This window comes from Vombatus ursinus, unplaced genomic scaffold (genome assembly GCF_900497805.2).
Source record: "Vombatus ursinus unplaced genomic scaffold, bare-nosed wombat genome assembly UNPS02014841.1, whole genome shotgun sequence".
In the NCBI taxonomy this organism is placed as follows: Eukaryota; Metazoa; Chordata; class Mammalia; order Diprotodontia; family Vombatidae; genus Vombatus; species Vombatus ursinus.
Genome location: NW_020954619.1, coordinates 15,110,889 through 15,135,444, shown reverse-complemented (window position 1 = coordinate 15,135,444; position 24,556 = coordinate 15,110,889). Strand labels below are relative to the sequence as shown.

The window sequence follows — 24,556 nt, the reverse complement described above, 5'->3', positions numbered from 1 at the left end:
AGGACAATTCCTGGATGGACTGCTTGATCCACTCAAGGATGTGCCATGACAGTTTGACTGTCAAAGGGACAGTGACATAAGGAGGCCTGGAAACAGAGCTCCAAATTCATCCCACGTGGAAGCCCTCATACTAGTGACTCTGTGGAGAAGGAAGCCAAGATCATTCAAGGTGGACAACCCACCAAAACTCCATACCTTTATTACATTCGGGTCCCATCCAGCCTTCCATGCAGGTTTTGTTACCATTCTGGTCACAAGCGTAGTGTCCAAAGAAGTCATCCCGGGGACGACAAAACTTATTGCAGCCAAAGCCATAGTAATGTTCGTCACAAGTGACTCGAATCTGATACTCAAAATGGGCAATGCCAGTGTTCTGCTTAAGAGTCTGCCACTGTCGGCTGGGATTAATCATACCCGAATGCAAGGCTTTCTCAATAATGCTGTCAGGATCTAGGAGACAAATTATAGAGCAGCTAGTCACTTGCAAATAGATCCTTCTTTCTTAAAGCCAAAAGAGAGCCCCAAGATAGTAGATGATGGGGATTACTGCATCCCTGATGGCTTTCTATATTAAAAATAAAAAGTAACTGTAAAATGAAAAAGAGAACTAGTATCTGTAGCATCCTCATCTTTAACATATTTCCCTTTTTTGTTCTAACCAGTGAAAACATTTAAATAAGTAAAATTTTAAATTAGTTTAAACTATAAACAGATTTTAAATTAAAATATTTACCTCAATTTAGAGATAGACAGATAAGAGTTCAGATGAATCTGGGTCTGTCAACACTCATTCAAATATTTACTGAATATCTGCTATACGTCTAGCACCGTGCCAAGTTCTTTCCAACATACGGAGTTACACAAGTTTCCTACCCTCACAGGGCTTACAATCAATTAAGGGAGGAAGTCACAAACACAGAGATCTAGGATATAAGGCAGTAAGCTGCTAAACATAATGACAAATCAAACACAGAACTCTTAATAGGTCAGAGGAGAGACATGTCAAAACCAACAACATACTAGGCCATTTTCCTAGATTAGGGCTGTGTTTGTCTTTTTTTTTTTTTAAATCTACTAGCTTTTCACAGGCTTGTCAGTTTCCAAGCCATCACACTTCAAACACAGTCCTTTGAAGTCTACTTTCTATTTCCTTAATATGATTCTTACCCACCTACATGACTGCTATTTTCAGGCCCAGAGTTTGTGCTCATTTGCACACCTGGGTAGGCAGTGGGCCTGGTGACCATGATTAGACAGCAGCTTAGAGCATCGGAGGCTTCCCACTTCTAGCTAGACTCTATCTACTACCCCACCTGGCCCTACCTTGCCCTCTGGGTTTTCATTAGCTGGAGCATATACACAGGATACTGCTCTCCAATGAGGCCTTTGTATAGACTCACACCCTCATTAAAGTGCCCATAAACAGAACAGCTTGCAGATAAATTTTTACCAGTTAACTCAAATTTTGCAAATAAACACAGCTGAAAGAATTGCAAAAATGTCAGTTTATTAAGCTGTTTTCGCTCTGCAGGTTCAATTAGTGAGTGCAGTGGGCCTCAGGCCCTTCAATATCCTAATAAGGGAACACATATAATCTCCGGAGACATGGCCAAAAAAGTCTTAGAGTGTTTTGTTTATACCTGCCTATCAGGAGTTGTAACAGTCTGGGAGAGGGAATTTAGTGACATTTAGTTTTCAGCTGACAATACTCCATTCTGGCCAAGACATATTGTGCGAGGTATCACTTTAGAATCCTTAATGGATCTTTAGTTAGCGAGAAGGTCTATAAAAATAACTTTATACCTGCATGATTAATGTTTTCTTTGTGATATAGAACATGCTTCTAAGAAGCTCTCACTGCAAGGGACATGCCCTCTAGTAGCTGAGCTATTAGGTGCAGAAATTGTCTGCAGACTTGAAACTTACCTAAACATTTCTAAGTGATGGCCTGAAATAATATTTTGTGTCAGTTCAGAACACTGTATATATCTGGGGTATTTCACTTTGCAGTCCAAGCCTTGTGACTGAAAAGGATCTGACACCGTTGTCTGTGACCTGCTGGTAGTCCTTGACTACAGAGGGAAGATTTATCATACAACATCCAAAATATATCCTTGTAGACCAAGGAGGAGGGAATAGTTAGTGAAGTAAAAATATGTTCAGTTTTACTAAACACAACCTGGGACCAATGGAACAGGGGGTGGAGTGGGGTGGTAGAAGAGGGTATTGGCACATGGTAAGAGTTTTTGCCAAGAAGGGAAAAGCTTTAAAGAAAAAACTATCTTGGATTCTACATTCACATATTTATTAAGAATTACAATGGAATTGAAACCATGTACCCTCCCTGAAATAAAAACATGGAACCTTATACAAAGCAGTGTTGTAATCTAATAAAAACACTGTAATGAGATTGATGACAAGAAACCAGCCTCAGAACTTACTCTCTAAAAAGAGTTCATGTAAACACTTTATTTCCCTTGGACCAGGCTCTTACAGTGACATGTTCATTCCAGAACCAGGGGCTGGGGGAATGCTGATGCTCCAGAACAATTATTTTAATGTTGCAGCCCTTGTTAATTTAGATCCATAGACACAGAGACTCAGCCTGCTCTGAAGGTGGCTAACTCAATCATGACAGACTTAAATTGACAGTAATTTTTTTTTAAGTTAAACAGGACAAAAGAAAAAAGAAAAACAACCCTAACCTCACTGTACAAGGTTGAAGAGCAGAGTTTAAATTACAAACACTCAACAGGTGGAAAATAATAGCAACTTACCTTTTATAACTACAAGTCTTAAAGCAATATTTTCTTCTTATCCTCACATCCCCCTCTTACTTTGGGTGACTTTTAACAAAAGATTTTAGGACCAAGCATACAGAAGCAATAATGGCAAGTCGAGTATCTTTTGTCAGAATCTGGGACATACAGAATTATATACTTCTGACTTCACTGGAGACCAGTAAGGCAGGTAGGTGGTGAAGCTGGGCCTGGAGCCAGGAAGACCAGAGTTCAAATCCAGCCTCAGAGGCTTATTAGCTATGTGGCCCAGAGCAAATCACTTAACCTGTCTCTGCCTCACTTTCCTCAACTGTAAAATGGGTTTAATAATTGCATCTCTTCAGAATTGCTGTCAAGATCAGATGACATGTTTCTGAAGTGCTTAGCACAGTGCCTGGCACATAGCAGGTACTTAATGTTTTTGGTTTTTGTTTTTTTTTAAGTGTCTAGTTTACCAAATGCTATATTTGTACATGAACTGCCTATCTGACTCATTTGGTAGATGAATTCCCCAGTCTGTTACCACACTATAAAGTATACAATAAATGACCTTTTTTGACATTAATACCAAAGGTCAAATTTCAGATGCCTAGAACTACAATATATTGTGAGGTAGTAGTATGGTATTATGGAGAGAGTACTAGACTAGGGGCGAGGAAAGTCTGGAGTCCAAGGACTGCCTCTGACCTGCTGTAATGAGTAAGACACAGTCTGAGCCTCGCTGTCTTCTTCTGGAAAATGGGAATAATGACGTCTATGAAGTAACTACTAAAGGATTATTAGGAAGATTTTTTTTAAAAATGGGTGTATAGAACTTTGCAAACTTCAACTTGCAACATAAATGTTTCATAAAATGGTTTAAAAAATTTTGGGAGAGTGAACGGTAGCAATGAATACAAAGAGATTTTAATTAGAATTTTTTTTTAAATAGTGATAATGGTTAGATGAGAGAGACAGAGTGAAATAGTGGATAAAGAGATGACCTTCAAATTGAAATCCTGCCTTTGAAACCTAGGACAAATCAATGAATTCCTCAGTGCCAGAGGATCTCTTTAAGGCTATCAATTGAAGAGCAGGTACCAATCCATAATGGTAAAGAGAGTTTACTCTTGAAGAATTTCCTATATTAATAAAATCACAGATCCAGTTAAAAAAAAAAAAGCAGGGTGGGGGGCAAGAAGGGAAACTTTTATAAAATAGGTCAGTGTAACATAGTTAAACCCGGTTCCAATGGTAGGGAGGAAAAAGGGAGCTGAATTAACAGGTATACATAAATCATATTAGTACAGGCTATTTGTTAGCAACTATAGTAAAAATAAAAAATGCCATAACTACACAAGGCATTTTCTTCCTGGTCCTCTCCTTCAATTTTTCCCCAGTCCTACCTGTCAGTATCACATCTGACAAGGCAGGCAGCAGCGTGTGTGTGTGTGTGTGTGTGTGTGTGTGTGTGTGTGTGTGTGTGTGTAGAGAAGGATATAATCTCTAATATTATACTTGCATTGTTTGACAGAAGTAGAAGCTTGTTACCCTGCATAAATGATTGACTCTGAAGTTATCCAGGTAAGATGAGCAATAACTACACTGTGAGAACTTTACCCAGATACATGTTATTATTCCATCAGTGGTTAACATAGAGTTCTCCAAAACAAGGTCCCATATCATTCCAGAATCTAGGGCAGAGAGAGCAAAGCAGAAATTCCTGATTACTACCAGATTTTACTCAGAAGAGAAGGGAATAAGGCAAAGAGAAAAGACTGAAGGCAGTGCTAGTGATAACATAGAAGACTGAAAGATTTTCAAACAAAGAAACAGATATTTGAAGATTCACAGGAATAAGAAAACACAACCAATTCCCAACAGGTTTTCAGGGCAATTAGAATATAATGTCTTGGGGGCAGCTAGGTGGTGAAGTGGATAGAGCACCAGCCCTGGAGCCAGGAGGACCTGAGTTCCAATTCAGCCTCAGACACTTGACACTTACTAGCTGTAGCAAGTCACTTAACCCCATTGCCTAGTCACAAAAAATAAAAAAAACAGTGTCTTATTTGAGAGACAGGTTATGCAAAAATTATTATCTCCATTTTGTAGATAAAGACACTAAAGCTTAGAGATGTTAGAGACTTGCCAGGAAATACAATAATGCACCAAGAAACTTATTCTGACTACATAATACATGCCTTTTTCTTAAAGTTTTACTTAGCTCAGAGATTTTCACTAGCAAAACAGAGCTCACTTAACTCTGTGTAAGAAGTGGTCCAAGAAAGCAAGCAATATTTAATCACAGTTACAAAGGGAATGCTGTAATTGAAAGGTCCTACCATTTTTGGCCCAAAATAGAAAAACTTACTCTACCTGCTTTTACAAGCACTCTTGTATTGATCAAGGATTCATGAAGAGGAATAATCGGGAACTCTCTCAAAAATTAAAGGAATGGCGAGACTGGAAATTCTGCTTCAAAGAGATGTTTTTGCCATGTAGATGTCACTTTAATAAGGGATCTTGCTGCACACTAAGATAACTCTGGAAACACTCATCTCCCAAATCTACTTTATTTGGTGCTTTACAAACTAGTTCTCTTTTTGAAGATTATCCTTCTGAGAACAGATGAGAAATCGTCATTCAAGGCCACATTGATAAAAGACAATATAACCTCCTTTAAGTAGTATGGTGCAAGGCAAGTAGGTTTGTCATAATTCTTTAAAGGTGCAAGTAATAATCCCCATAAAAAGTGATACTTGACCCATTCTTCACTAATTTGATCATTAAAAAAAAAAGACAAGAATTTCAAAGTGTAAAACTTTTTAAGATTCCTTCCTAAAAGACAGGCTAATTCAAATACGGACTTAGAGTTACAGGAAGTCTTTTGACCTGGAAGGACCACCCTTGTACAATGTCATCCAAGCTCAGGACAGGAGAAACAGGTAAAGGGAGTGAGGAGACCAGCCAGAAAGAGAAAGATTCCACCTGAGGGCAAGGGAAGATTGTGAATGGCACATATGGTCTTAAACGACTGATTCAGTGAAATGAGCAGGTTTTTGTAGGTGAGCTTGGGAAGAGCTTTTTAGAGCTGAAGTCCAGTCAAGTAATACTTACTATTGGTGTCATTGCTGTAATCCCAAGCTTCCACAAGGAGAGTGTAGGATCTCTGTAAAACAGATAAAAATAAATAAATAAATAAATAAATAAATGTAGGGGCTCTAATGGTGGGAAATGCTTGACTGAATTTCATAATATTCCTAACTGCCTCTTTCCCACAAATGCCAATTATAAGTAGAGAACCTACCTGAAAATGGCATTTATAATCAGTTTAGATTATAGCTGTTTTAAATTTAAACTAAGCAACAGAGTTTTACCAAAGACAAACTCTCCTAACCCCTTAAGCTAACTTATCCAGAATGATAAACAGGACCTTTCACCTTCCTGAGCTCATTATTGTCATCACTAATGCATCTCATGGGCTTAATCAGGAAATGCCACCTTGCTATAGACTGACACTTGGTATATAGTTTTCCCAAATGTGCTGGGCTCTAACCACAGCACATAAGAAAAGCAGACAATGAATTTATTCTAAGCTAACCAGGTATTTGCCCAGAGAGAGAAAAAAAAAATCCCCACACAGTGAAAAGTAAGGGGCATTGCTAAGATTACACACTGAATCCTGGCTGGGCAATCTCTAGAGACCTTTTTTCCTTTTCAGCACCCCTTTGAAAGCTGTGTCTGTGCTAGACCATCACTGCTCCCACAAGTATCAGGTAACTAAAGGAAAGGACTGATGAATCTTGGAACTAAGAGGGGAGGGGTTGGTGGAAAAGAGAGACTTTGTGAAACAAAGCCTGCGATGGTGGGGTGGAGAGAGAGGTAATATGGGGAAAAAAAAAAAAAAAAAAAAAGAAAAGAAAACTGTAAAACTATGGGTCACATTAATAGATGAAACTATCTGTCAATGGAATCTAACATTCTAATAATAATCATGAGCATCCACCAACTAGACAGACTCCTTGGAAACTGGAAATGTGCCAACTATTATATGGAAGGTACCTTTTATCTCTAGCTCTAAAATTGAAGAAAAGAAAGGAAGAAAGAAAGGACAAAAAGAAAGAAGCAGAGAGAGAGAGAGGTCCCTAAACCCCAAACCATTAGCAAATTCCCACCTTTACCTCAATCTGGTTAAATCTTTACTCGTGACTCCACTATAAGGCCAGAGTCACAAAACTCCAGGCTTAAATAAACTTTCTTCTATTTTGGTACTAGTGAAGTGTGTGTATTTGGAGGGACAGAGGAGAGAATTTTAAATTCTCTGAATCATAGGTAGTAGTTTATTTACGTAACACATACTTTCTTTGCCCCAGTTAGATATCAACCATTTGTGATAGTGGAATACATTAATGAAATATAGAAACAATGATTTAAGTAGGAAAAGTAAACACCTGGAAGGTAGAGGCAGAAAGCTCACTTTAGGATTTAAAGCAAGTCTTATTTCTCACGACATGACACAGCATGTAGTCTTTTGAATGGAAATCTATTTAGTGATAGGCATTGCCTTGGAATATGGCCTAAATATGTTTCATATTCAAAGATGACTGGGATTCCATTTCCTTCTCTGATAACTGTGGGAAAATGCTTAGAAAAGTAAGCAAAGCTAGGCATGCTGAGGCATGGCCTCACCTCTTATGTAGTGGCTATCAGTCAAGACTATTTGTTGTTGTTGTTAATATTTTATTAGTGAAAGTTACACCTTATTTAAAGCCTCTTAAAATTTCTCAGGATTTCCTACAAGATCACAGAACTCTTTCTCAGAGCAGTAACAATTTGCGATTTCTATAGTCAACTGAAGGAAAGGTCTAAGTCTGAAAAATAAAATTAAGGCACTAAACTACATCCTCTAGTGCGATAATTAAGCCCTCCATTTCCTGGCAAGGTGGCTACCTACGCCCTTCACCTTCCCATCAACAATACGGATGTAATTAATCTTTTGATTAAAGGCAATGATACAAAAATTTTTTGACAGATTTGCCCAATAAAAGTAAGATCCTTACCAATACGTGTGTGTGTGTTTTAAGCCAAAAAAAAAAAAAAAAATAGACCGGAATTGGTTAATGTCGTAGGCTCACTCTGCAGCTATTAATATTCAAAGTTGTTTTCCTTTAAGTCTTGCATAATAAGCACTTGGAAGATCAAGCTGGTAGTCTACCTAGCTTTCCCAGTTACAGGACTTAGTTCTTAAGAGTACTTTACCAACACCTCCCCACCCTAAGGGAAAGGGATGGCAAAAAACCTGTGGCAGAAACATCCTCACATACCAGACATAAGAATTTTTCAAAAACAAGTGGCTAACTTTCACTTTTGTGTGTGAAAATATCTTTTTCTCCATTTTCACTACGGAAAATACATTTTTATCTTACTCTTATATCACTGCCATTTAATGGCTTAGGTAAATTTGGGACTCAAGGAACCCCAGAATTTGAAAGAAGGGGTTCTGGGGTTTTTGTTTTTCTACCTCCTTCTCCCCATAGCCCCCCCCCCCATTCACCTTAGTTCAGTTCTGACCCTCACATGTCTATCACCTGGACTATAGCAACAGCCTCCTCATTGACCTCCCTACCTTCAGTCTTTACCTCTATCTTTTACATTACTGCCAAATTGCTATTCCAAAAGCATAGGGCTAACCATACATACCACTCCCCTACTTAAGAAGTTTCCTAGAATAAAACACAAACTTTTGTTCGGTATTTTAATAAGTCCTTCACAATCTGTCTCCAATTTATCTTTCTAGACTGATTTCACATCACTTACTTCTCTAACTAATGCTAAACTCCAGCCAAATTGGCCCATTTCTTGCTTTTCATACACAATATTCCATCACCCATCTCTACGCTTTTGCACAGGCTGCACCACCCCCCTTCCCAGGCTGGGAAGATGCCAAGAATCCCTAGTTCCCTTTAAGGCTCAGCTCATGTGTCACCTCTTATCCTAGGATTTTCCTGATCCTCCCCTCCCCCTCTCTCACCAGTTGTTGGGTGCTCTCCCTTCTCCAAATCACTTGAATATGTTTTATCATTACTTATCAATTAAAACATTTTCCCACCCCTCCCCAATCAAGGAAAACCAAGGGTTTTCATTTTTGTATCCCCATCTCGAACACAGTTCCTGGAACACAGCAGGCATTAAATACTTGTTGAACTGATTACATATACACACATTGAGACAAAACAAAATTATTATCTCAGGTTACTATTATCATAGAATGTGCCTGTTGGAAAGGTATGTTTCTCTCCCAAAGTCCATAAGCTTTGAGTAATCTATGCACTTCATGGGGTATAGGAAGGGCTTCTCACCCTCCCTCTTCATCCGTCTTCTTCCCCCCCCCCCCCCCCCGCCCACACACTCTATAGATCAACAACTAAGATATTTTAGGAATGACTACTAAGGCTAAGAAGTTTGATTTTTCCCATGCCCACCCTTGACCTCTGCCCATCCCCAAATATACATTGGGACACAAAAATTCCAGACCAACTACCTTATTCCATCAAAGCAAGGTACTGGGCCACAAATCTGCAGTGAACTATGATAAAGTCACACCCAATTAGCCACTGTAAATCTGATCTTGACCAGAAAACAGATTCTAGGAGACCAAAGCAGATTTTAAAAGAAACATCCAACAAGTAGTATGTAAATGTTCAAACCTTAGTAGTTTAATGAATACCCCAAGGGGGGCAGAGGGGAACCCTTCCTACTCTTAAATACCTCACATTACAGCTATGAAAATAAAGGAGCATTACTTGCAGTAGAATGTAAAGTCTAACTATTTGAGGGGCCATTCTCATAAAATTTAGGAATTTTAGAAGCTCTCCACCTCCTCAAACACAATAACTATTGACACATTCATCAGGGAGAGAACTCTTCTAAACAGCAACTGAAATCTTCACCTCTTAAAAATCCCCATTCCCTCAGAGCCAGACTGGGGCTGGTGCTGAGGTTCAAACATTCAACTGTGGTTCTATCTTAACCCTCTACCCTACCTCTAATTCAACCCAAGGGTTACAGAGTGGGGTCCTCCTCATTATCCAGAAACAACAGCCTAGAGGCAAAGCTAGGGTAGTTTACAATTTCTGAATAGGTTTGCAAAGTGAATGGTTGTCACCTCTAACGTAGTGAAGTAAGTTTTTTCAGGATCCCTATTATAACACTTATGTTGCAGGAACATTTAAGTACCTATGAAGTGCAGAAGCAGTAGCTTGAGGGGAGATAAGAGTTTTGTTAGAGGGAATTCTCCCTCCTTCTCCAAATCCACAAGAAACTGGTAACAAATTAACATGAAGGCTTAGGTCCAGAGGATTTAGTGCAATCTTAGAGAAAAGAGTTAAGCTCAGCTTTTCCAGGTCTCCAAAACAGAGACTGAGATGTATCACTAAGTGACTACCAATTGGAGCAAAGTTTGCCTAGTCACCATCTACAATCCTGGGACCAACCAAGTCATTCCTCTGTGGTACAACCCAGGCATGTTCTTGTCTTTGCTCCCTGCCACTGGACATGGGACTATAGACCGGTACATTTAGACGTCACAAAGTTACAGTTTCCTGGCACTGGTATGGGTAAGCTCTTCATTTATGGGGGGGGGGGGGTGTGCATTAAAAAAACAAAGTAATTCTATTAAGTGCTGTTAAGAGTCGTTTCCTCTCGCCAGGCACAGACAAAACAAAGCTGTAGTTAAGAACTTTAACACAGCTGCCCCCCCACCCCCCCAATCCCTTGCCAAAATGATGGACATGAAACGTACTGATATCCAAACTGTGGGCTTGCTGTAGCCAATAAAACCAGGCCCAACTCTGATCTGGCAAGCCTGTTAGAATAATGAGCATCCTGTGAATACCTACTGGGTTGAAGCTGGCATTGTGTGAAGTCAGTCCACAGTTTGTCTGGGAGCTGGGCTCTGCTGAGTCTACTGCTGCTTCCTGTTGCTTGTCCTGTATTAGCATTATTTTTGGATGGGCCCCATTATGTTCTGTAATCCTCCCTGCAGTCAATACGACCATGCTATTGTTCTTGGTTACTATTAGCCAGCACTGCTTCTGTCTGGGTGGCCTAGCATGCATTAACCCAACAATGCCTCAAAGATTTCAAATCCATTTTTTTTTTTCTTATTTTAACCTATAGCATGCATCTCAAATTTTAAATAGACTTTTGTGGTTAAAAAGTGATTTCAGCTGTGCCGGACATTTCGACACAACTTTTATCTGGTTACAAAATTATTTTCTCATGAAATCCCACCACAGCAAACTCCCAAAGCCATCCAATCCTATAGGCTCTTGAAAAAAAAAAAATTACTGTTCTTGTTTCTATCATTACCCCTACCTGTTTAAAAAGCATCCCACTGATAATTAAATGCACCAGTTACAAAAGGGTGGCAAGGTTAATAGATAGAATACCTAGAAGCCAGCCAAGCACAACACTCAGGTTCACACAGAGCAAGCCTGGACAAGAAACCCTTCTACTTATTTACCAAAAGTGCATAAAAACTGGGTTGAGCTGGTAGAGGACTCAGAATGTTTGGCTATTTACAAACTACTTTAACCACTTCTTGCCACATTTTTGAATTTCTTCTATATACACCATACCAGTCATGAATGTAATTTACATTGTAAAAACAAGGACCGCAGGGCTTCTAATTGGAAACCAGCAGCAAGGCTTCTCTGGCCCTAACTAAAGGCCAAGGTACGTTATTTCTGAATCCTAACTTTCCTATAATTGTCTCCTACCTCCAGAGAGGAACGTGTAAGGGCAACAATCACATAACTGTTCTTTCAGATGCATTCTATTGGTATTCTGTGCAATGCCAGAGAACTGACATTAGTCCTGTATGTGGGCCATATTTAAGCTTCATCCATATTTCCAAGTAATGTCATTTCATAGATTTTGAAGCAGATAACCTGGTAAAGTCAAATAAGGTTGTAAGCAGTCTTAACAAGGCAATTCACAAAACTGAGTCTTCCCAAATTGATTTTATGCACATCCAGGAGATTAAGTGGATCATTAGATCAGTTATACTTTCTCCTAAATTGAGACTAATCTTTAAAGCTCAGACATAATCAAATTCTGGACATACCACGATAGTCCAATAAATGTCCAGCACTATCATTGCACGTGCATTCTCAGCCCTCTGTTTGCATTCCTGCTTTACAATCAGAAAAGGGGGAGGGGGGAGACAGACAGGCTCTTGTTGCCTTGGCTACTTTTTTGATAACTTTTTTTCCCATGCAAAACTCTTTCCCTTTGCCCTTCGTTGGGGAAGGTCTTGAAGACATTACCATTGGCTATAAAGCTTTCCAGCACTGGATACATTTAAGTGCTCCTAGCTAATCTGATCTTTTGGTAGTTTGTGCATTTAAGTAGCAATTACTGGTTAGTCTTTTATATAGATATTCTTTGCACACTTCATTTTGTAGATTTGTTTTAATTCCCTGGTGAATGATGGGTGTGTGGTGGTGGGTTGTAAATGCATTTAATTGATTAGAGGTTTGAATAAGTTGCTAGGAAACAGGGCAACAGACCAACAGGAAGGAAAAGTGAACAGAGAAACCGGCACCTGAGCTAGCAAGAAGAGAAACATAGTAAACTTAACTGCCTTAAAAATGAATGGATTTGACAAGTCCTTCTCCAGACACCTTAGCTCAGTCAGTTCAGGAAGAGCAATCATTAACTTTCTTTTGCATCATTTCCTTTATGCCTATGGCTGCTTCCAATGCAAAAAACACCTACTTGTTCACACTTGTGTTTTTAAAGGTAGCTTGTTCGGGCAAAGTATGTTTAACATCTCTATGCAAGTAAAGCATTTTGCCTGGAGCATGCACATGTCCCATGTTTGTATGCATTGTATTTCTTTGATTCCATCCCCAAGAAACACTTGACCTGTTTCTGGGAGATGCTAGCATAAATCCAAAAGGATTGTTTCAGAAACGTCAAGTTTATGTGCATACAAGTTACAGACAGAACATCTGGGGAATAGATAAGGTGTGGAAACGGGGTAAAATTAGTTTAAGATTAAAATTTTGGCAGTCTGTGTTTCTACATAAAGGTCTCCAGAGTGTAGTTGTTGGGTCATTCATTCACTAAATAAGCATAGAGCAGGTCAAAGTTGGCAGCCTCATTGCTACAGATAGCTCATATTTCAAATGATTTATCCTTTAACACTTTAGTTGATCTTTGCAATTGTTTAAATGCTGGGTCAATGGTATCAGAATCTAATAAGGTGTTCAGTCAGGCAAGAAAACTATAAAATTTAAATAAAAACAATTCCAAAGTTCTTGTGTCTATCTCTTCCTAGCGCCAAGCAAGCCCAAACCTAATTAGCTGGATGTCTTCATCAATACCATTTAATGTGTTAATTTTCTGGAGATCTAAAAAAGTTTTTAGGACCGGTAGAGGCAATTATAAGATCACAGGTTTAGCACCACAAGCTACCTGAAAGATCATCTAATCCAACCCACCTCCTCGTTTTCCAGTTAGGAAGGTTGTGAATGGCACTGCTAGGATTTGAAATGGAATCAGTCTTCTAATTCCAAATTTAGCCATCTGTTCCAATGCACCATACTGCTTTCTCAACACATTTCTGATAAGCAACCACTAACTGGGGATCAACATCACTTTGGGGGCACAGTTTAATAAGATTTATTGGTTACAAAATGATTCCCCATCTTCTTGTTTAATTGAATAAAGGGCATTATCGTGAGATGTGATCTCCCTTTTCCAAAATTATAAACCTGGCTGTTCCTCAAAAAAAAAAAAGTTTGCATAAATTTGGGAGCATAAAGCTTGGGAGCATAAAGCTGATAACTTAAAATAAATAAAACTATGAAAACAGGGTCAAAGTAGTCTAAGCCAAATGGATGTAACAAAATACTTGGAGCAGCCAGTCCAAACTTTTAGTGGGCTTAATATATTAACACTGGAATGTGTTTTGTATTTCATATCTTGCTAAATCACTTCCACTTCTTCCTCTCCACCACTGGAAAACCTTTGTTTGATCAAGGTCATTATCAAAATGAAATTCCTTTACTTACAGAACTTATAGCACTATAGTGGCAACTAAGTCAAACTTCTTACAAGAACTTCAAAGTCCATTTCATACCCTGAGCAGGTCAGCCTAGCCCAGTACTTTCAAGAAATGAAGGCCATCCTTCAAATCTAAAGCCTATTTTATGATTATGGAATCACAGATTAGGAGAATGATGAAGTGCCTTTTGTTTCAATACTAGTATAAATACCTTGCTAACCGCACTTGGAGATTCAAGGGAAACTACCAAACTTTACACTTTCAAATTATGTTTTAAGAAAAATAAACCTCAAGTTTCCCATTTCAAATATCAATCAAGGCAATAGGCATGAAACTTACCTACACTTCCTGAATAATTTTAGGAATGTGTTAGAGAACAACTTTCTGAGGGTGGGGTAGGGTGGAGGGGGAGGGCAAGTGAGAAACAGAGAGGTGCCGGTTAAGTGTTTGGAGCTCCTGGAATAAAAATGAATCATTTCCCTACCCCAGCATGCTTCATTTCTAGTCTTCCCATTTCTATCAAGAAGAACTGGAGTTATCTCCTCTAGCTTACCATTCCCAAACTTTGATAGATAAGCTATACAAAGAAGTTAGGCTCTCCATACCAACCATGAAGGCATTACCACCTTCTCAAACAAACCTCATACCTATACTTTTTTTTTTTTGCTTTGCTTTAGTCTTAAGTTTATAATTTTGTTAAATAGGGAACATAAATAGAAAGTTCTTTCACCAAATTCCCTGTATTTGTCCCCAAAGCCCATCTCCCCCACTCTCATGTAGCTGTATTCAAAGTCATGGGATCAGGATGGAGAAGAGGCTTCTGAGGCCATCTAATCCAACCCAGATGAAGCTCAATGACTGTGACTTGTCCAAGGTCAAATACCCTGCTATATGTCAGAAGCAGGCTTTGAACACAGTCCCTTTGACTTTTAAAGAAAGTTCTCTTAGCAGGCAACACAGTTCTGTTCAAGTCACTCTGAACTCCTGAGCAGTAGAAAATTTGTTTTCAGTTGAAGTTCTGTTCAGAGATTTCTCTTTTTCAAAAGGGAAAAACGGACATCTAGATGAACCTGCCCTTCAGAAATGTCAAATCCCATAGCAGTAGCAGCATTGAAGACTTTGGCAGAACTTCAAATACCACAGATTTTTTATAAAACTCCTTATCCATTTGATGGTATATTTGATAACAGTTTTATCTCATTTCAGGCACACACACAAATGACGGAGCCTGAATATGGTCCCAACAGAGAACACTTTTGTTAGCTACACTCTGTAATGCTATCTCCTGAAAATGTGGACTTTATTTCTTCCCAACCACTTTCTAGAGGAGGAAGTACACCACCCTCTCCAGTGCTCCTAAGACTGGGGAAATCACGGCTTGGGACTCTCAAGGACCACAGGTAGGCGGCAGCAGAGGGCATAATTCTAGAGCACATGGCTGAATGCATTCTTCCCAGTAACTGAATCCACCCACCATCCAGTGGGGCCGACCCAAACCTTTGCAGCCCTCCCATTGGTGCCTGGTCTATCTCAGCCCCTAAACAACGACCGCCCGGGCCCCACCCCCCCAGCTTTAAAACCCAAAGCTCCCCACCTCATTGCAGTTTCTGGAGATTTCAGCGTGTACCTAATATAGGACGTATCACAATAATTTTGTCCAAGTCTTCCTTTTGTAGGAGAGACCATTTCGATTACATTCTTTTGGGAGGGGGGAGGCAGTTGCAAAGGAATGTCATTTTACTGTGCACATTTGCACTGGGTGGCAGATAATATACGGACCCCCCCCCCATAGAAGTGGGCAATAAGCAAGTAACTCGGGGAGATCTTTATTTTTAAAAAGAGTAAATGCAAGCCCCTCCTGCCCACCATTAAAAAAAAAAATTGATTAGGGATGCAGACCCTTCCTAGACCAAGTCACTTCCCTGGGAGCGGGATTTCCAGAGGATGGAAGAAGGTGGAGGCTCTCTTGGCGGTTCCTCGCAGTGCCTCCCAGAGCACATGGTTCCAGGCTCCACCTTATCCTCTCTGCGGTCTGCACTTAACAGGGAAGTTTGCAAAACACAGCTGTTCCGAGGAGCCAGAGAACCGCTGAAAACGAAGCCACACCGCGGAGAGAGGGGAGAAGGGAGCACGGGACGAGGGTGGGAAAAATGCACACGCTCGCTGCCCCCTTCCCCAAAGCAAACAAAAAGTCCAGGGGTCTCCCCTGCCCTGGCTACGATAAAAAGCAGGACGAGGCTGCTGCAAAGTAGCTTAGACGATCCCCGCTCCCTAAACCTAGAGTTGACAACCTCGTCCTTGCAGGGAAGTCTCCCTCTTAAGAAGCGGGAAACAGGCTACCTCTCTCCTCCCTTCTCCTCCTACCCGCTTCTCCTCCAGTAAAGACACACCCCACCCGCTCACGGAAAAGGGGAGAGTGAGTGCCAATTTGGACCGCGTTCACATGCGATAACTGCATTTTCCCTTCTCTGGTACACTAGATTTAAATGGTTAAAACACACACACACACACATTTATAATGAACTCTTGACCTCTTGTTTCTTCTGGGGCGGGGGCAAGGGAGAAGAGAAAGGAGTAATAGCGCGGGACTGAGACTTAATTCCAGCAGGCTAAGTGCACAACCCTTTAAAATGATTCCTTCTGCACAACTGATGCAGATTTTTCATCTTGCTCAAAGATCACAGTGCAAACCAGCTACGGTTTTTCAACTTTGCACGCTCAGGAAGCAAGCAAGACAGTTGCACGGTTATAAATCTCCCTTCCAAAACCCCTAGCCAGCAGCCCCCTCAGCTCGCCGCCTTGTTCTGCAGGGATTTGGAGCGTTCGATAACTCCCGTGGGGATTTCCGCGAGTCGTTCAGCAAAGATTTCACCACCCCCACTTCCCCACGGGGAGTTTAAAGAGAACACACGCTCAGGGACAGAGACCTTTAAATGCCGCTCGCTAGGGAAACGCAAACAGCAAGAAAAAACTTGGGACTCACCGGCCAGGCGAAACTGAAAGGGAGAACAATCCGGTATCTTTCGCTATTCCGATTCGATTTCAAATTAAAAGTATTCCCTCCGATGACAGGAGTAGATCCCGATCCGAAGCTGCAAGGCCCCCCCGCAGTGACCCGGAACTGATACTCCTTCAGGCAAACTTTAAAGTAAGTAGCACACTCGTCTCTGGTGCATTTTCTATCCTCTGGATTTCGGGAGCCATGGCAGCAATTCCCATTCTGCAATTCCCCATTCAGGTTTTGCATAGATAAGATCTCCAATTCGAACTGTCCGGATGCTGAGGACACCTGTTAAGTTCCCCCCCAGAGAAAGAGTTCCGAAAAAGTTATCTTGGGCTATTTTTTTTTTTTTGGGGGGGGGGGGGGGGGGGGGGGGAGAAGGAGATAGAAATCCCAACCCATTTACAAGACATGCAACTGTGAAATTCATAGTGACAACTGTGAAAATAAGTTTCCCACTTTTTTTTTAAGGATTAAGAAATTGAATATAAGAAAAACCTAACAACACACACACACACAACTAAGAAATGAAATTAAAGTGATTGTTTTCCCCAGCCTAGAGACGGGGGAAAAAAACTTAGAAGGGCAGGGATTTGTTAGCGCTAGACAAACGTCAAACCAAGAAGGCATTAAACAGAGCACAAGCTAAGAAACAAAATCTTGAGAAAGTGGGAGGGCAGAGCTGAGGTGCCGCCGGACCCGACTGAGTTAAAACCAAGTTAAGCCCCAGTTCACGGGAACCACGTCTGTAAAAGAAACCACCCAAAAGGGAGAATAGTTTAAATATCTAGGTATAGTTAGTATAGGTATATACATACATTAAAAAAAAAAAAAAACAAAATGTGTGTATATTCCTGAAAGAAGAGAAGCGAAAACGAAGAGGCACAGGCAGCAATCAAAGAAGTCCAAGGTGCAAACAGTTTTATTACCCACTCTTGAGAAAGTGACTAACGGGTGGGGGTGGAGGGAAGGGAAAAACCAAGGAAGAGAAGAACGCCGGTTCACCAAGGAAAAAGAAGGCCACCACACACACATATATACATACAAAGTCCTAACATTCTAGCGTAGGACAGCGGGAGTGCAACGTACCTTTACTCGCAAACATAGCAGAGCGATGATCAGACTTAAAGAGTACTCAGTCCGGACGGGTGCCCGTGGTAAAAGCATCGCCTTTTCCTGTAACCTCTGCTGCCGGTCGCGGAGACACTGAACGCTGCTGCTGGGGCCGCCGCGTCCCGGCTAATATACTCCACCGATTGGAGCATGCACGGCTGGAAAACAACACCACTTTTCAAAAGCCTTTTCAATAGAGTCCCGGTCCTGAATGCAAAAGAGCCCAGCCTCCTTTTATTATTCTGATTTCTTCTTTTTTTTTTTCTTGCTCTCTCCCCCCCTCCTCCTCCTCCTCCTCTTCCTCCTCTCGGGCTGCTCTCTTTTATTATTATGATTACTCGCAGCCTTTTATTCCCTTTCAGATCAGCTGCAGGGAAAAGGGGGGAGGGAGGGAAAGAAGGGAAAAAAAAAAACACCGCTTCCTCACAGGTAACACAATAACACGCGCCCGCACCACGCTCGCCCTCCAGCCTGGCTCACACAGAGAAGAACCCTGAGAGCCCGTCTGGGAGACGGCTTCTAACTCTATCCGACCGCAGGAGGAAGGCGCATGCGCTACTTATTAATATTCATGAGGGGGCGGGTCCCTCTTGAGACATCCCGAGCACGCCCACTCCCCCTCCTCCTTTTCTCCCAGACTGCGAAGGAAGGAGGGGCTGCAGCCGCCCCAGAAGCCTTAGTGAGGGCAAGAGGGGAGGGAAAGAGCCTAGAGAGGTGCGAGTGGGTCGAGACACACCTAAACGGGGCGAGAATAAGCAAACTGGAGAGGCTTGGTGGAAAAGATGGGGAGGGGTTACTGCTGAAATTGGAGTGGGGGGTAGGGAGAGAGTGGACTAATTAGGAATTGTGTAGATACGCGTATATGTGGATGCCTTCGCCTTCGTCCCTCCCCTTAGCCTTGGCAAACGTTTCTCTTAGTATCCGCGTGGTGGAGGAGGCGTGACATGTGATCCCACGCGTGGGCTTGAGCTTGGAACGCGTTTATAGGGTCGGGTAAAGTGAGCCTAGGTGGGGGAGGGGGGCACGTGGCGCCTCAGGTGTGTAAAGCAGGAGAAGAAGAAGGGAGGAGACAGATGCGTGTGCGTCTGGAGCCCCGGTGCTGGCAGGGCTTGCATTTCGGTTTTTCCCCCGTGGTGACGCCGGGCTGGTGGAAAGAGCCCTATCGGGCCGAGCTTCACACGGCCGGGGCTGGAAAGCTTCCTCCTTTTCTCCCCCTCCCTCCCCCTACATGCGTCAATTGCGGCTTCTCTCCGAGAAGAGGAGGAGGAGGGACCTCCAATTAGCCCCGCGCTAATCTCGGAGCGAGCCGCGGAGCCTGAGCGTGCAACGGCGCGGGCTTCCCGCGATCCGCAGAGAGGCTGGGGCGGCCGGCCGAGGCCACCTGAGCAGCCCCCTTTGCCTGGAATTTTGAAAAAACGTTACCCGAGTGTCTGCGATTTTAAGTCCTGATCCTACTGTCGGTCTCTCCTCCTCCGCCCCGTCTTCCCCAGCAATGGGATCAGAGTTTGCAAAGCCTCTCCGCTAGCTCCCTCCCTCCCAAACAGTCCAGCTGAAGCGCAAGGGGGTGTGGCGGGGAGGTGGAGACCAAAGCAAAGGAGACCCAGTGCCTCCCCTCCCCCTCCCCTCTGCTGCGGTCGTGGGGGCGACCAGAGAAGGGCGAGTGGGTTAGACTATTCTTAGACGTCGCTTCCTGGGCTTTCCCTTCCAGATCTTCCCGTCCCGGAGAGAGGCTCCGCTGCCCAGGAAGGCGGGCAGCTTTGTTTCAGCAATGTGGGTATTGCACCTGTAGGCGGCCTCCAAACTATTCAGGAGGTGGCAGAGATCCTACAGATGGCAAGTTACTAGAAGCGCTAAAGGGAAGGGTCTGATCCACCCACTCAGAACTAGCGGTCGCGCTGGCCACTAGGGGTTTGCTGTGATGCATGGTTGAATGGAAGGGTCTTTATTTTTTACTTATTTCTCCACAATATGGTCAATAATAGCAATTCTAAGCCTCATCCAGCATCTAAGGAAAGGTTGTGTGACTGGTTTTCATTTCTCTTCGAAATAAGGAGACAGGTCTGAAAGGGGATAATCTTTTCCTTCCCCAGGAGTTCAGAGGGTTTTTATAAAATTGTTTTTATTTTTATTTTTATTTTTGAGGAGCTCCGCTGGCAGGAGCAAGTCATGGCTCATTTCCTACAAAGGAAAGAAGTTTAGGGTTTGGACCATTTTGGAGGGGAGGAGGATGTTCAAAAGTGACATCCTAAGACCTAATTCTGCTTTGCCTTCTCAGTGTAGCTTCAATGCTGCCGAATTGGGTATATGACACCTTTGGTGAGACGAGGAAATAACCTCCAACCCCTAGACATGTAAAAGTGAAAGTTTGTTGTATGACAGTGAGGTCAATGCAGTTAAATTTTATGTAAAGCTTAAAACAAATCAGGTCCATATCTCATCACACTAGCTAGCTACCTGTAGACCATCTCCTTCCATGATCCCAGGAGTTTAAGACAGGTTAAGAATTCAAGCAACTTGTTGCTTAATAACTTGAGGTCCAGCAATAAGAAAGCCACAATGAGAATAATTAATAACTAGCATTTCTTGGCACTTTTGAAGTGCTTTACACTTTATCCTAAAGTATATTCATTCTCTCCCATCCCCCCCTTCCCCTCCAATACACACACTTCTATCCTATTATTTTGGGTACTGGAAAGAAAATTAAACCTTAACTTTAGAGAGGACAACTAAATATAGATGAATTTGAAATCAATTAATAGTACTTCTAATTGGCATTTGAGAGTTATGTTAAGAAATTTCAACAGTTCCCCTGGGAGAGGGAGAGGACTTTCAGCCTCCCACTTCCAGACCTGAGTAACTGCCCCTTTTTTCCCCAGACTGTTTCCAAACAGGTTAGCATTTGAGAGTTAAGTATTTCTTAGCCATGATAACCAATTCTCAATGTTTCTTAGAACCAAGGAATGGCTACCATGAGCAGTTTAGAAGCTACTTTTATCCTCTATTGCAATGTACCCATTTGTATTCCATAATCTTATTTACAGTTTTCTTGCTAATATTCCCATAAATATAAACCATGCTCCCCATGCCTTCCTGCAACCTTCCAATGTTGGGAGTAAATACTCTGGGGATTTTTCATTCATGCCTTTGGATATAATAGATACTTCCACTTCCCCCACTGTGTGTGTGTGTGTGTGTGTGTGTGTGTGTTTGCCACCTTTGGAAAAAGAGCAAGACTTTTTTTTTTCCATCATGACTGAGTTTCAGCTAGGGTTAAAGTGATCTCTTTGTGTCGATATTAAGACACATGTTCAATTGAGATTCCACACACAGCCCAGATTCAAATTTCATGCCCTCTAGCATGTCAGAATGCCCTGCCTGGGCCTGTCACCTTACACACCTCAGGGTGGTACCCACAGAGTTGGCCTTTCAGCTGAATACCCTAGGGAACATCTCACTGGCTCAAAGAGAGTTGCCCATGCATGGCTGGCAGGGGCTCCCTCTGGCAAATTTTGCTACAAGCCCAAACTGGTTTCTAGTCATTGAGTTTAGTTCTTCTGACCAGTACTATGACAGAACATTGACTTCTGGAAGGGTTGAAACTACCTAACAGAAGCAAACCAAGTTGGGTGCTAGGGTGTCAAAGGTAAAACTCAAAATCCTTAAGAGGTCCTCAGATTTCCAGATGATAAGGTGTCCCTCCCAGGCAGTGCTCCCAGAACCCAAGAAGGAAAGGGATCCCTGGAATGTATAGAAAGGGCAGTCACAGTGGTGGGTTGGAGAAAATTTTGCTTTCTGTCCCACCCTCCCCTTAACTGAAATTTAAACTGGTACTCCCAGAGAAGCCATTCATTTTTTTTGTTGTTTGTTTGTTTTTGTTTGTTGTTTTTACCGTAACAGGTCATGAAGGGAAAAATATTTACAGTTGCTCAAAATCTTCATCCCTTCCCTCCTATCTTGAACAGTGAGGTAAGTTCTGTTTCTCCAGAGTTAAAGAATGGGGAGCCACTGTCTTGTAAGAACTTACTCCTTAGAGGTGCTTTTTGGTTTTCTATTCCTCTGTCCTGAGAGTACTATGGGGGGGGGGGTTGGAGTAAGGTCTATCGCAGGGGTGGGAAACCTACGGCCTCAAGGTCCTTCTAGGTCCTTGGGTTCAACCTTTTGACCAAGTCCTAGTTTTACAGAACAAATCCTTTTATTAAGGAGATTTGTTCTCTGAAGTTTGGATTCAGTCAAAGGGCAGCACTTGAAGACCTAGAGGGCCATGTGTGGCCTTGAGGTTGCAGGTTCCCCACCCTGGTCTATCTATTCTATCACTCATTGCCCCTAGGTCAGGTTAAGACCTTTTGTGTGTTCTGTACCCGTTATTGGTCTGGTGAAGCCTATGGACTCCCTTCTCAAAATAAAGTTTTTAAATGCACAAAATACAAATGATCACAAAAGAAATCAATTATATTGAAACAAAGTTGTACTTATATATGTGTATATATATGTGCACACATAGACATATATATATACACATTCAAGTTCACATACCTCAGAAACCTCTTCATATCTAGTTCCTTTATTTTGATAATAATAGTTCATATTTTTTTAAGATCTACAAAGAATTTTCCTGACCACCACCTTGAAGTTGAGAGGCAATATACAGATGAGGAAACAGGCAAAGGTTAAGCGATTTTTTTCCCCCAGGGTCACATGGATAGTAATTGATTAAGGAAGATAGGGTCAGAATAACAGAGGAAACATCCTCATTTTGTTTTAGATATCATCGAAGCTTGAGGAAAATGCAGATCATGGATCAGCTATGTCTTTGCAGAACAATCAAACGGTAGCAGTGATGGAAATAGAAGTGGTGGAACCAGAGAAGAAAGGCCTGGCATCTGTCAGCTCTTCAGTCCTTCCATGTTTGCCCAAGGAGACATCTTTGGGCAGGCAGTTCCAGGTGCTATAACAGGGCAAAGCTCATCATGGGAAAAGTAGGATTTGAGTGTGCAGCTCAACCAACCCCTTGTTTCCTTTTCTTCTTTTCTCATCTCAAGAAATTCAGCAGGAAAATCTATGGCCAAGAAGTTAAACATAAAAAATCAAGACCTTCAAAGTAATAGCTCCCACAGCAACCATAAGTAGGCCACAAATTTATACATTTATACATTAAAGCACAAGTTTAGTAGATTCAGTACTAAAAAAAAAATCTTTCATGCACACAAGAGGACTGAATTAATTTTCCTTGGAAACCAGAACTCTGAATTTCCTGAATTTTCGATGATAATTTTACATTAACCTATTTAAAACAAATTATTTTAGTTTTGTATTGAGTTCAGTTATTTATGATTGGAGTCTCTCTCCATTTCAGTTTAGTTATGTGTAGCTTAGGGCAGCTTCACGTTTTGGGGGGAGTAATAGATTCGTATTTTTTTTAATCCTGTCAGGCAAAACTTTCACAGAAAATGTCTCAAAAAACTAGGCTCCAGTGAGTCAGATTAAGAGCCTCTGGAATAAAATGATCATTCTATTTTGGATATCCCTTGGTCCTTGATTAAAACCAAAAAATAGTATCAATTTCTCAACAGTTCATCAGACTAAAATGAAATCTGTTTGTCTTATCAAAAAATAGTCTTGGTGGGAAAAAAAAAGCCTATCTTTTAACCTTGGGCTTACAATGATAATTCTTGCTTACATGGTAGTTTAAGGCTTACGGTGTCCTTTCCTTATAACAACCCTGTCAATTTTGTCATGGAGTCATTAATTGAGAGCTGTAAAGAACCTCAGAAATCAGCTAGTTCCCTTATTTTACGGATGAAGAAACTGAGGCTGAGAATCTCAATGACTAGCTGAAGGTCACTTAAGTAGTAAGTGTTTAGTCCTTTAACTCCAGTCCTAGCATTCTTTCCACTGCACAATGATTATGCATTATTATTATCCCTATTTATAAGATAAGGTAACTGAGACTTAGGGTAAATTACTTTCTCAGAGTCACATAGCTAGTGTCAGAGCATGGAACCCAAGTCTCCAGAAGCCCATTGATCTCTCTATCATCACACCCTTTCTCGACATTGCTTTATACTCCTCCCCAAATCCCTTCCAAATTTGTTTTGCTTCAGTTCTATGCTGCTGACTGACCCTCATCCCCTCATCTTCGGTTGGACAAGTCACAGGGAGTCCAATGACAATTTGGAGATGTTAAAAGTACCTGTGTGATTCAGGGACTGGTTGATGGTTATACTTGAGCTACATGCATCTTCTACCAAATGAGTCCTTTGACACAGCCGACTGATCTAAACATAGCCAGTGATTTTCTATAATTACTAAGTGTGACTGAATTCTTGCAAGACTTTTCATCGCCTAAAAGACTTTGGAAATTACACTTCCAGAGCTCGTTAGAATTTAGAAACCAATACACAATTACTGTGTCATGATATCTCTTCATCTTCTTTGCACTGAGCCTAATAAAAGTAAAAGATTCATTTTGGATAGTAAATTGGCACTTTAGGAAAGAAGCCGATAAGTCAAACTTGAGGAGTGGGGAGTGGGAAACATCACAATGCACACAAAAGCAACACCAGAGAAACAAAACTGAAGGTGACAGTATTTGTGTTTTGGAGTTAAGAG

General features: G+C 41.5%; 1 protein-coding gene and 1 long non-coding RNA gene across 3 annotated transcripts in view; one reads left to right on the top strand and one right to left on the bottom strand.

Annotated features, from left to right (window-relative positions):
- The window catches only part of JAG1 (jagged canonical Notch ligand 1), a 39,642-nt gene extending 21,242 nt beyond the window's left edge, over window positions 1-18,400 (bottom strand). Inside the window, exons 1-5 of one of the 2 annotated variants that reach the window (XM_027840308.1) lie at window positions 18,375-18,400; window positions 17,924-18,105; window positions 16,817-17,122; window positions 5,877-5,928; window positions 196-450 (exon numbers count right to left, since the gene is read on the bottom strand). In XM_027840308.1, coding sequence (XP_027696109.1) covers window positions 196-450; window positions 5,877-5,928; window positions 16,817-17,122; window positions 17,924-18,001 — 691 coding nt within the window. In that variant the 5' untranslated portion in view covers window positions 18,002-18,105; window positions 18,375-18,400. Of the gene's footprint in view, window positions 1-195; window positions 451-5,876; window positions 5,929-16,816; window positions 17,123-17,923; window positions 18,347-18,374 lie in introns of those variants that run through there. The other variant, XM_027840307.1, reaches the window with a different exon arrangement.
- On the top strand, window positions 16,901-23,414 carry LOC114026613. The gene is made up of 3 exons (XR_003567136.1): window positions 16,901-16,981; window positions 21,845-21,913; window positions 22,710-23,414. It is a non-coding gene; the product is annotated as an uncharacterized LOC114026613 (long non-coding RNA).
- Window positions 23,415-24,556: the final 1,142 nt, after the last annotated feature.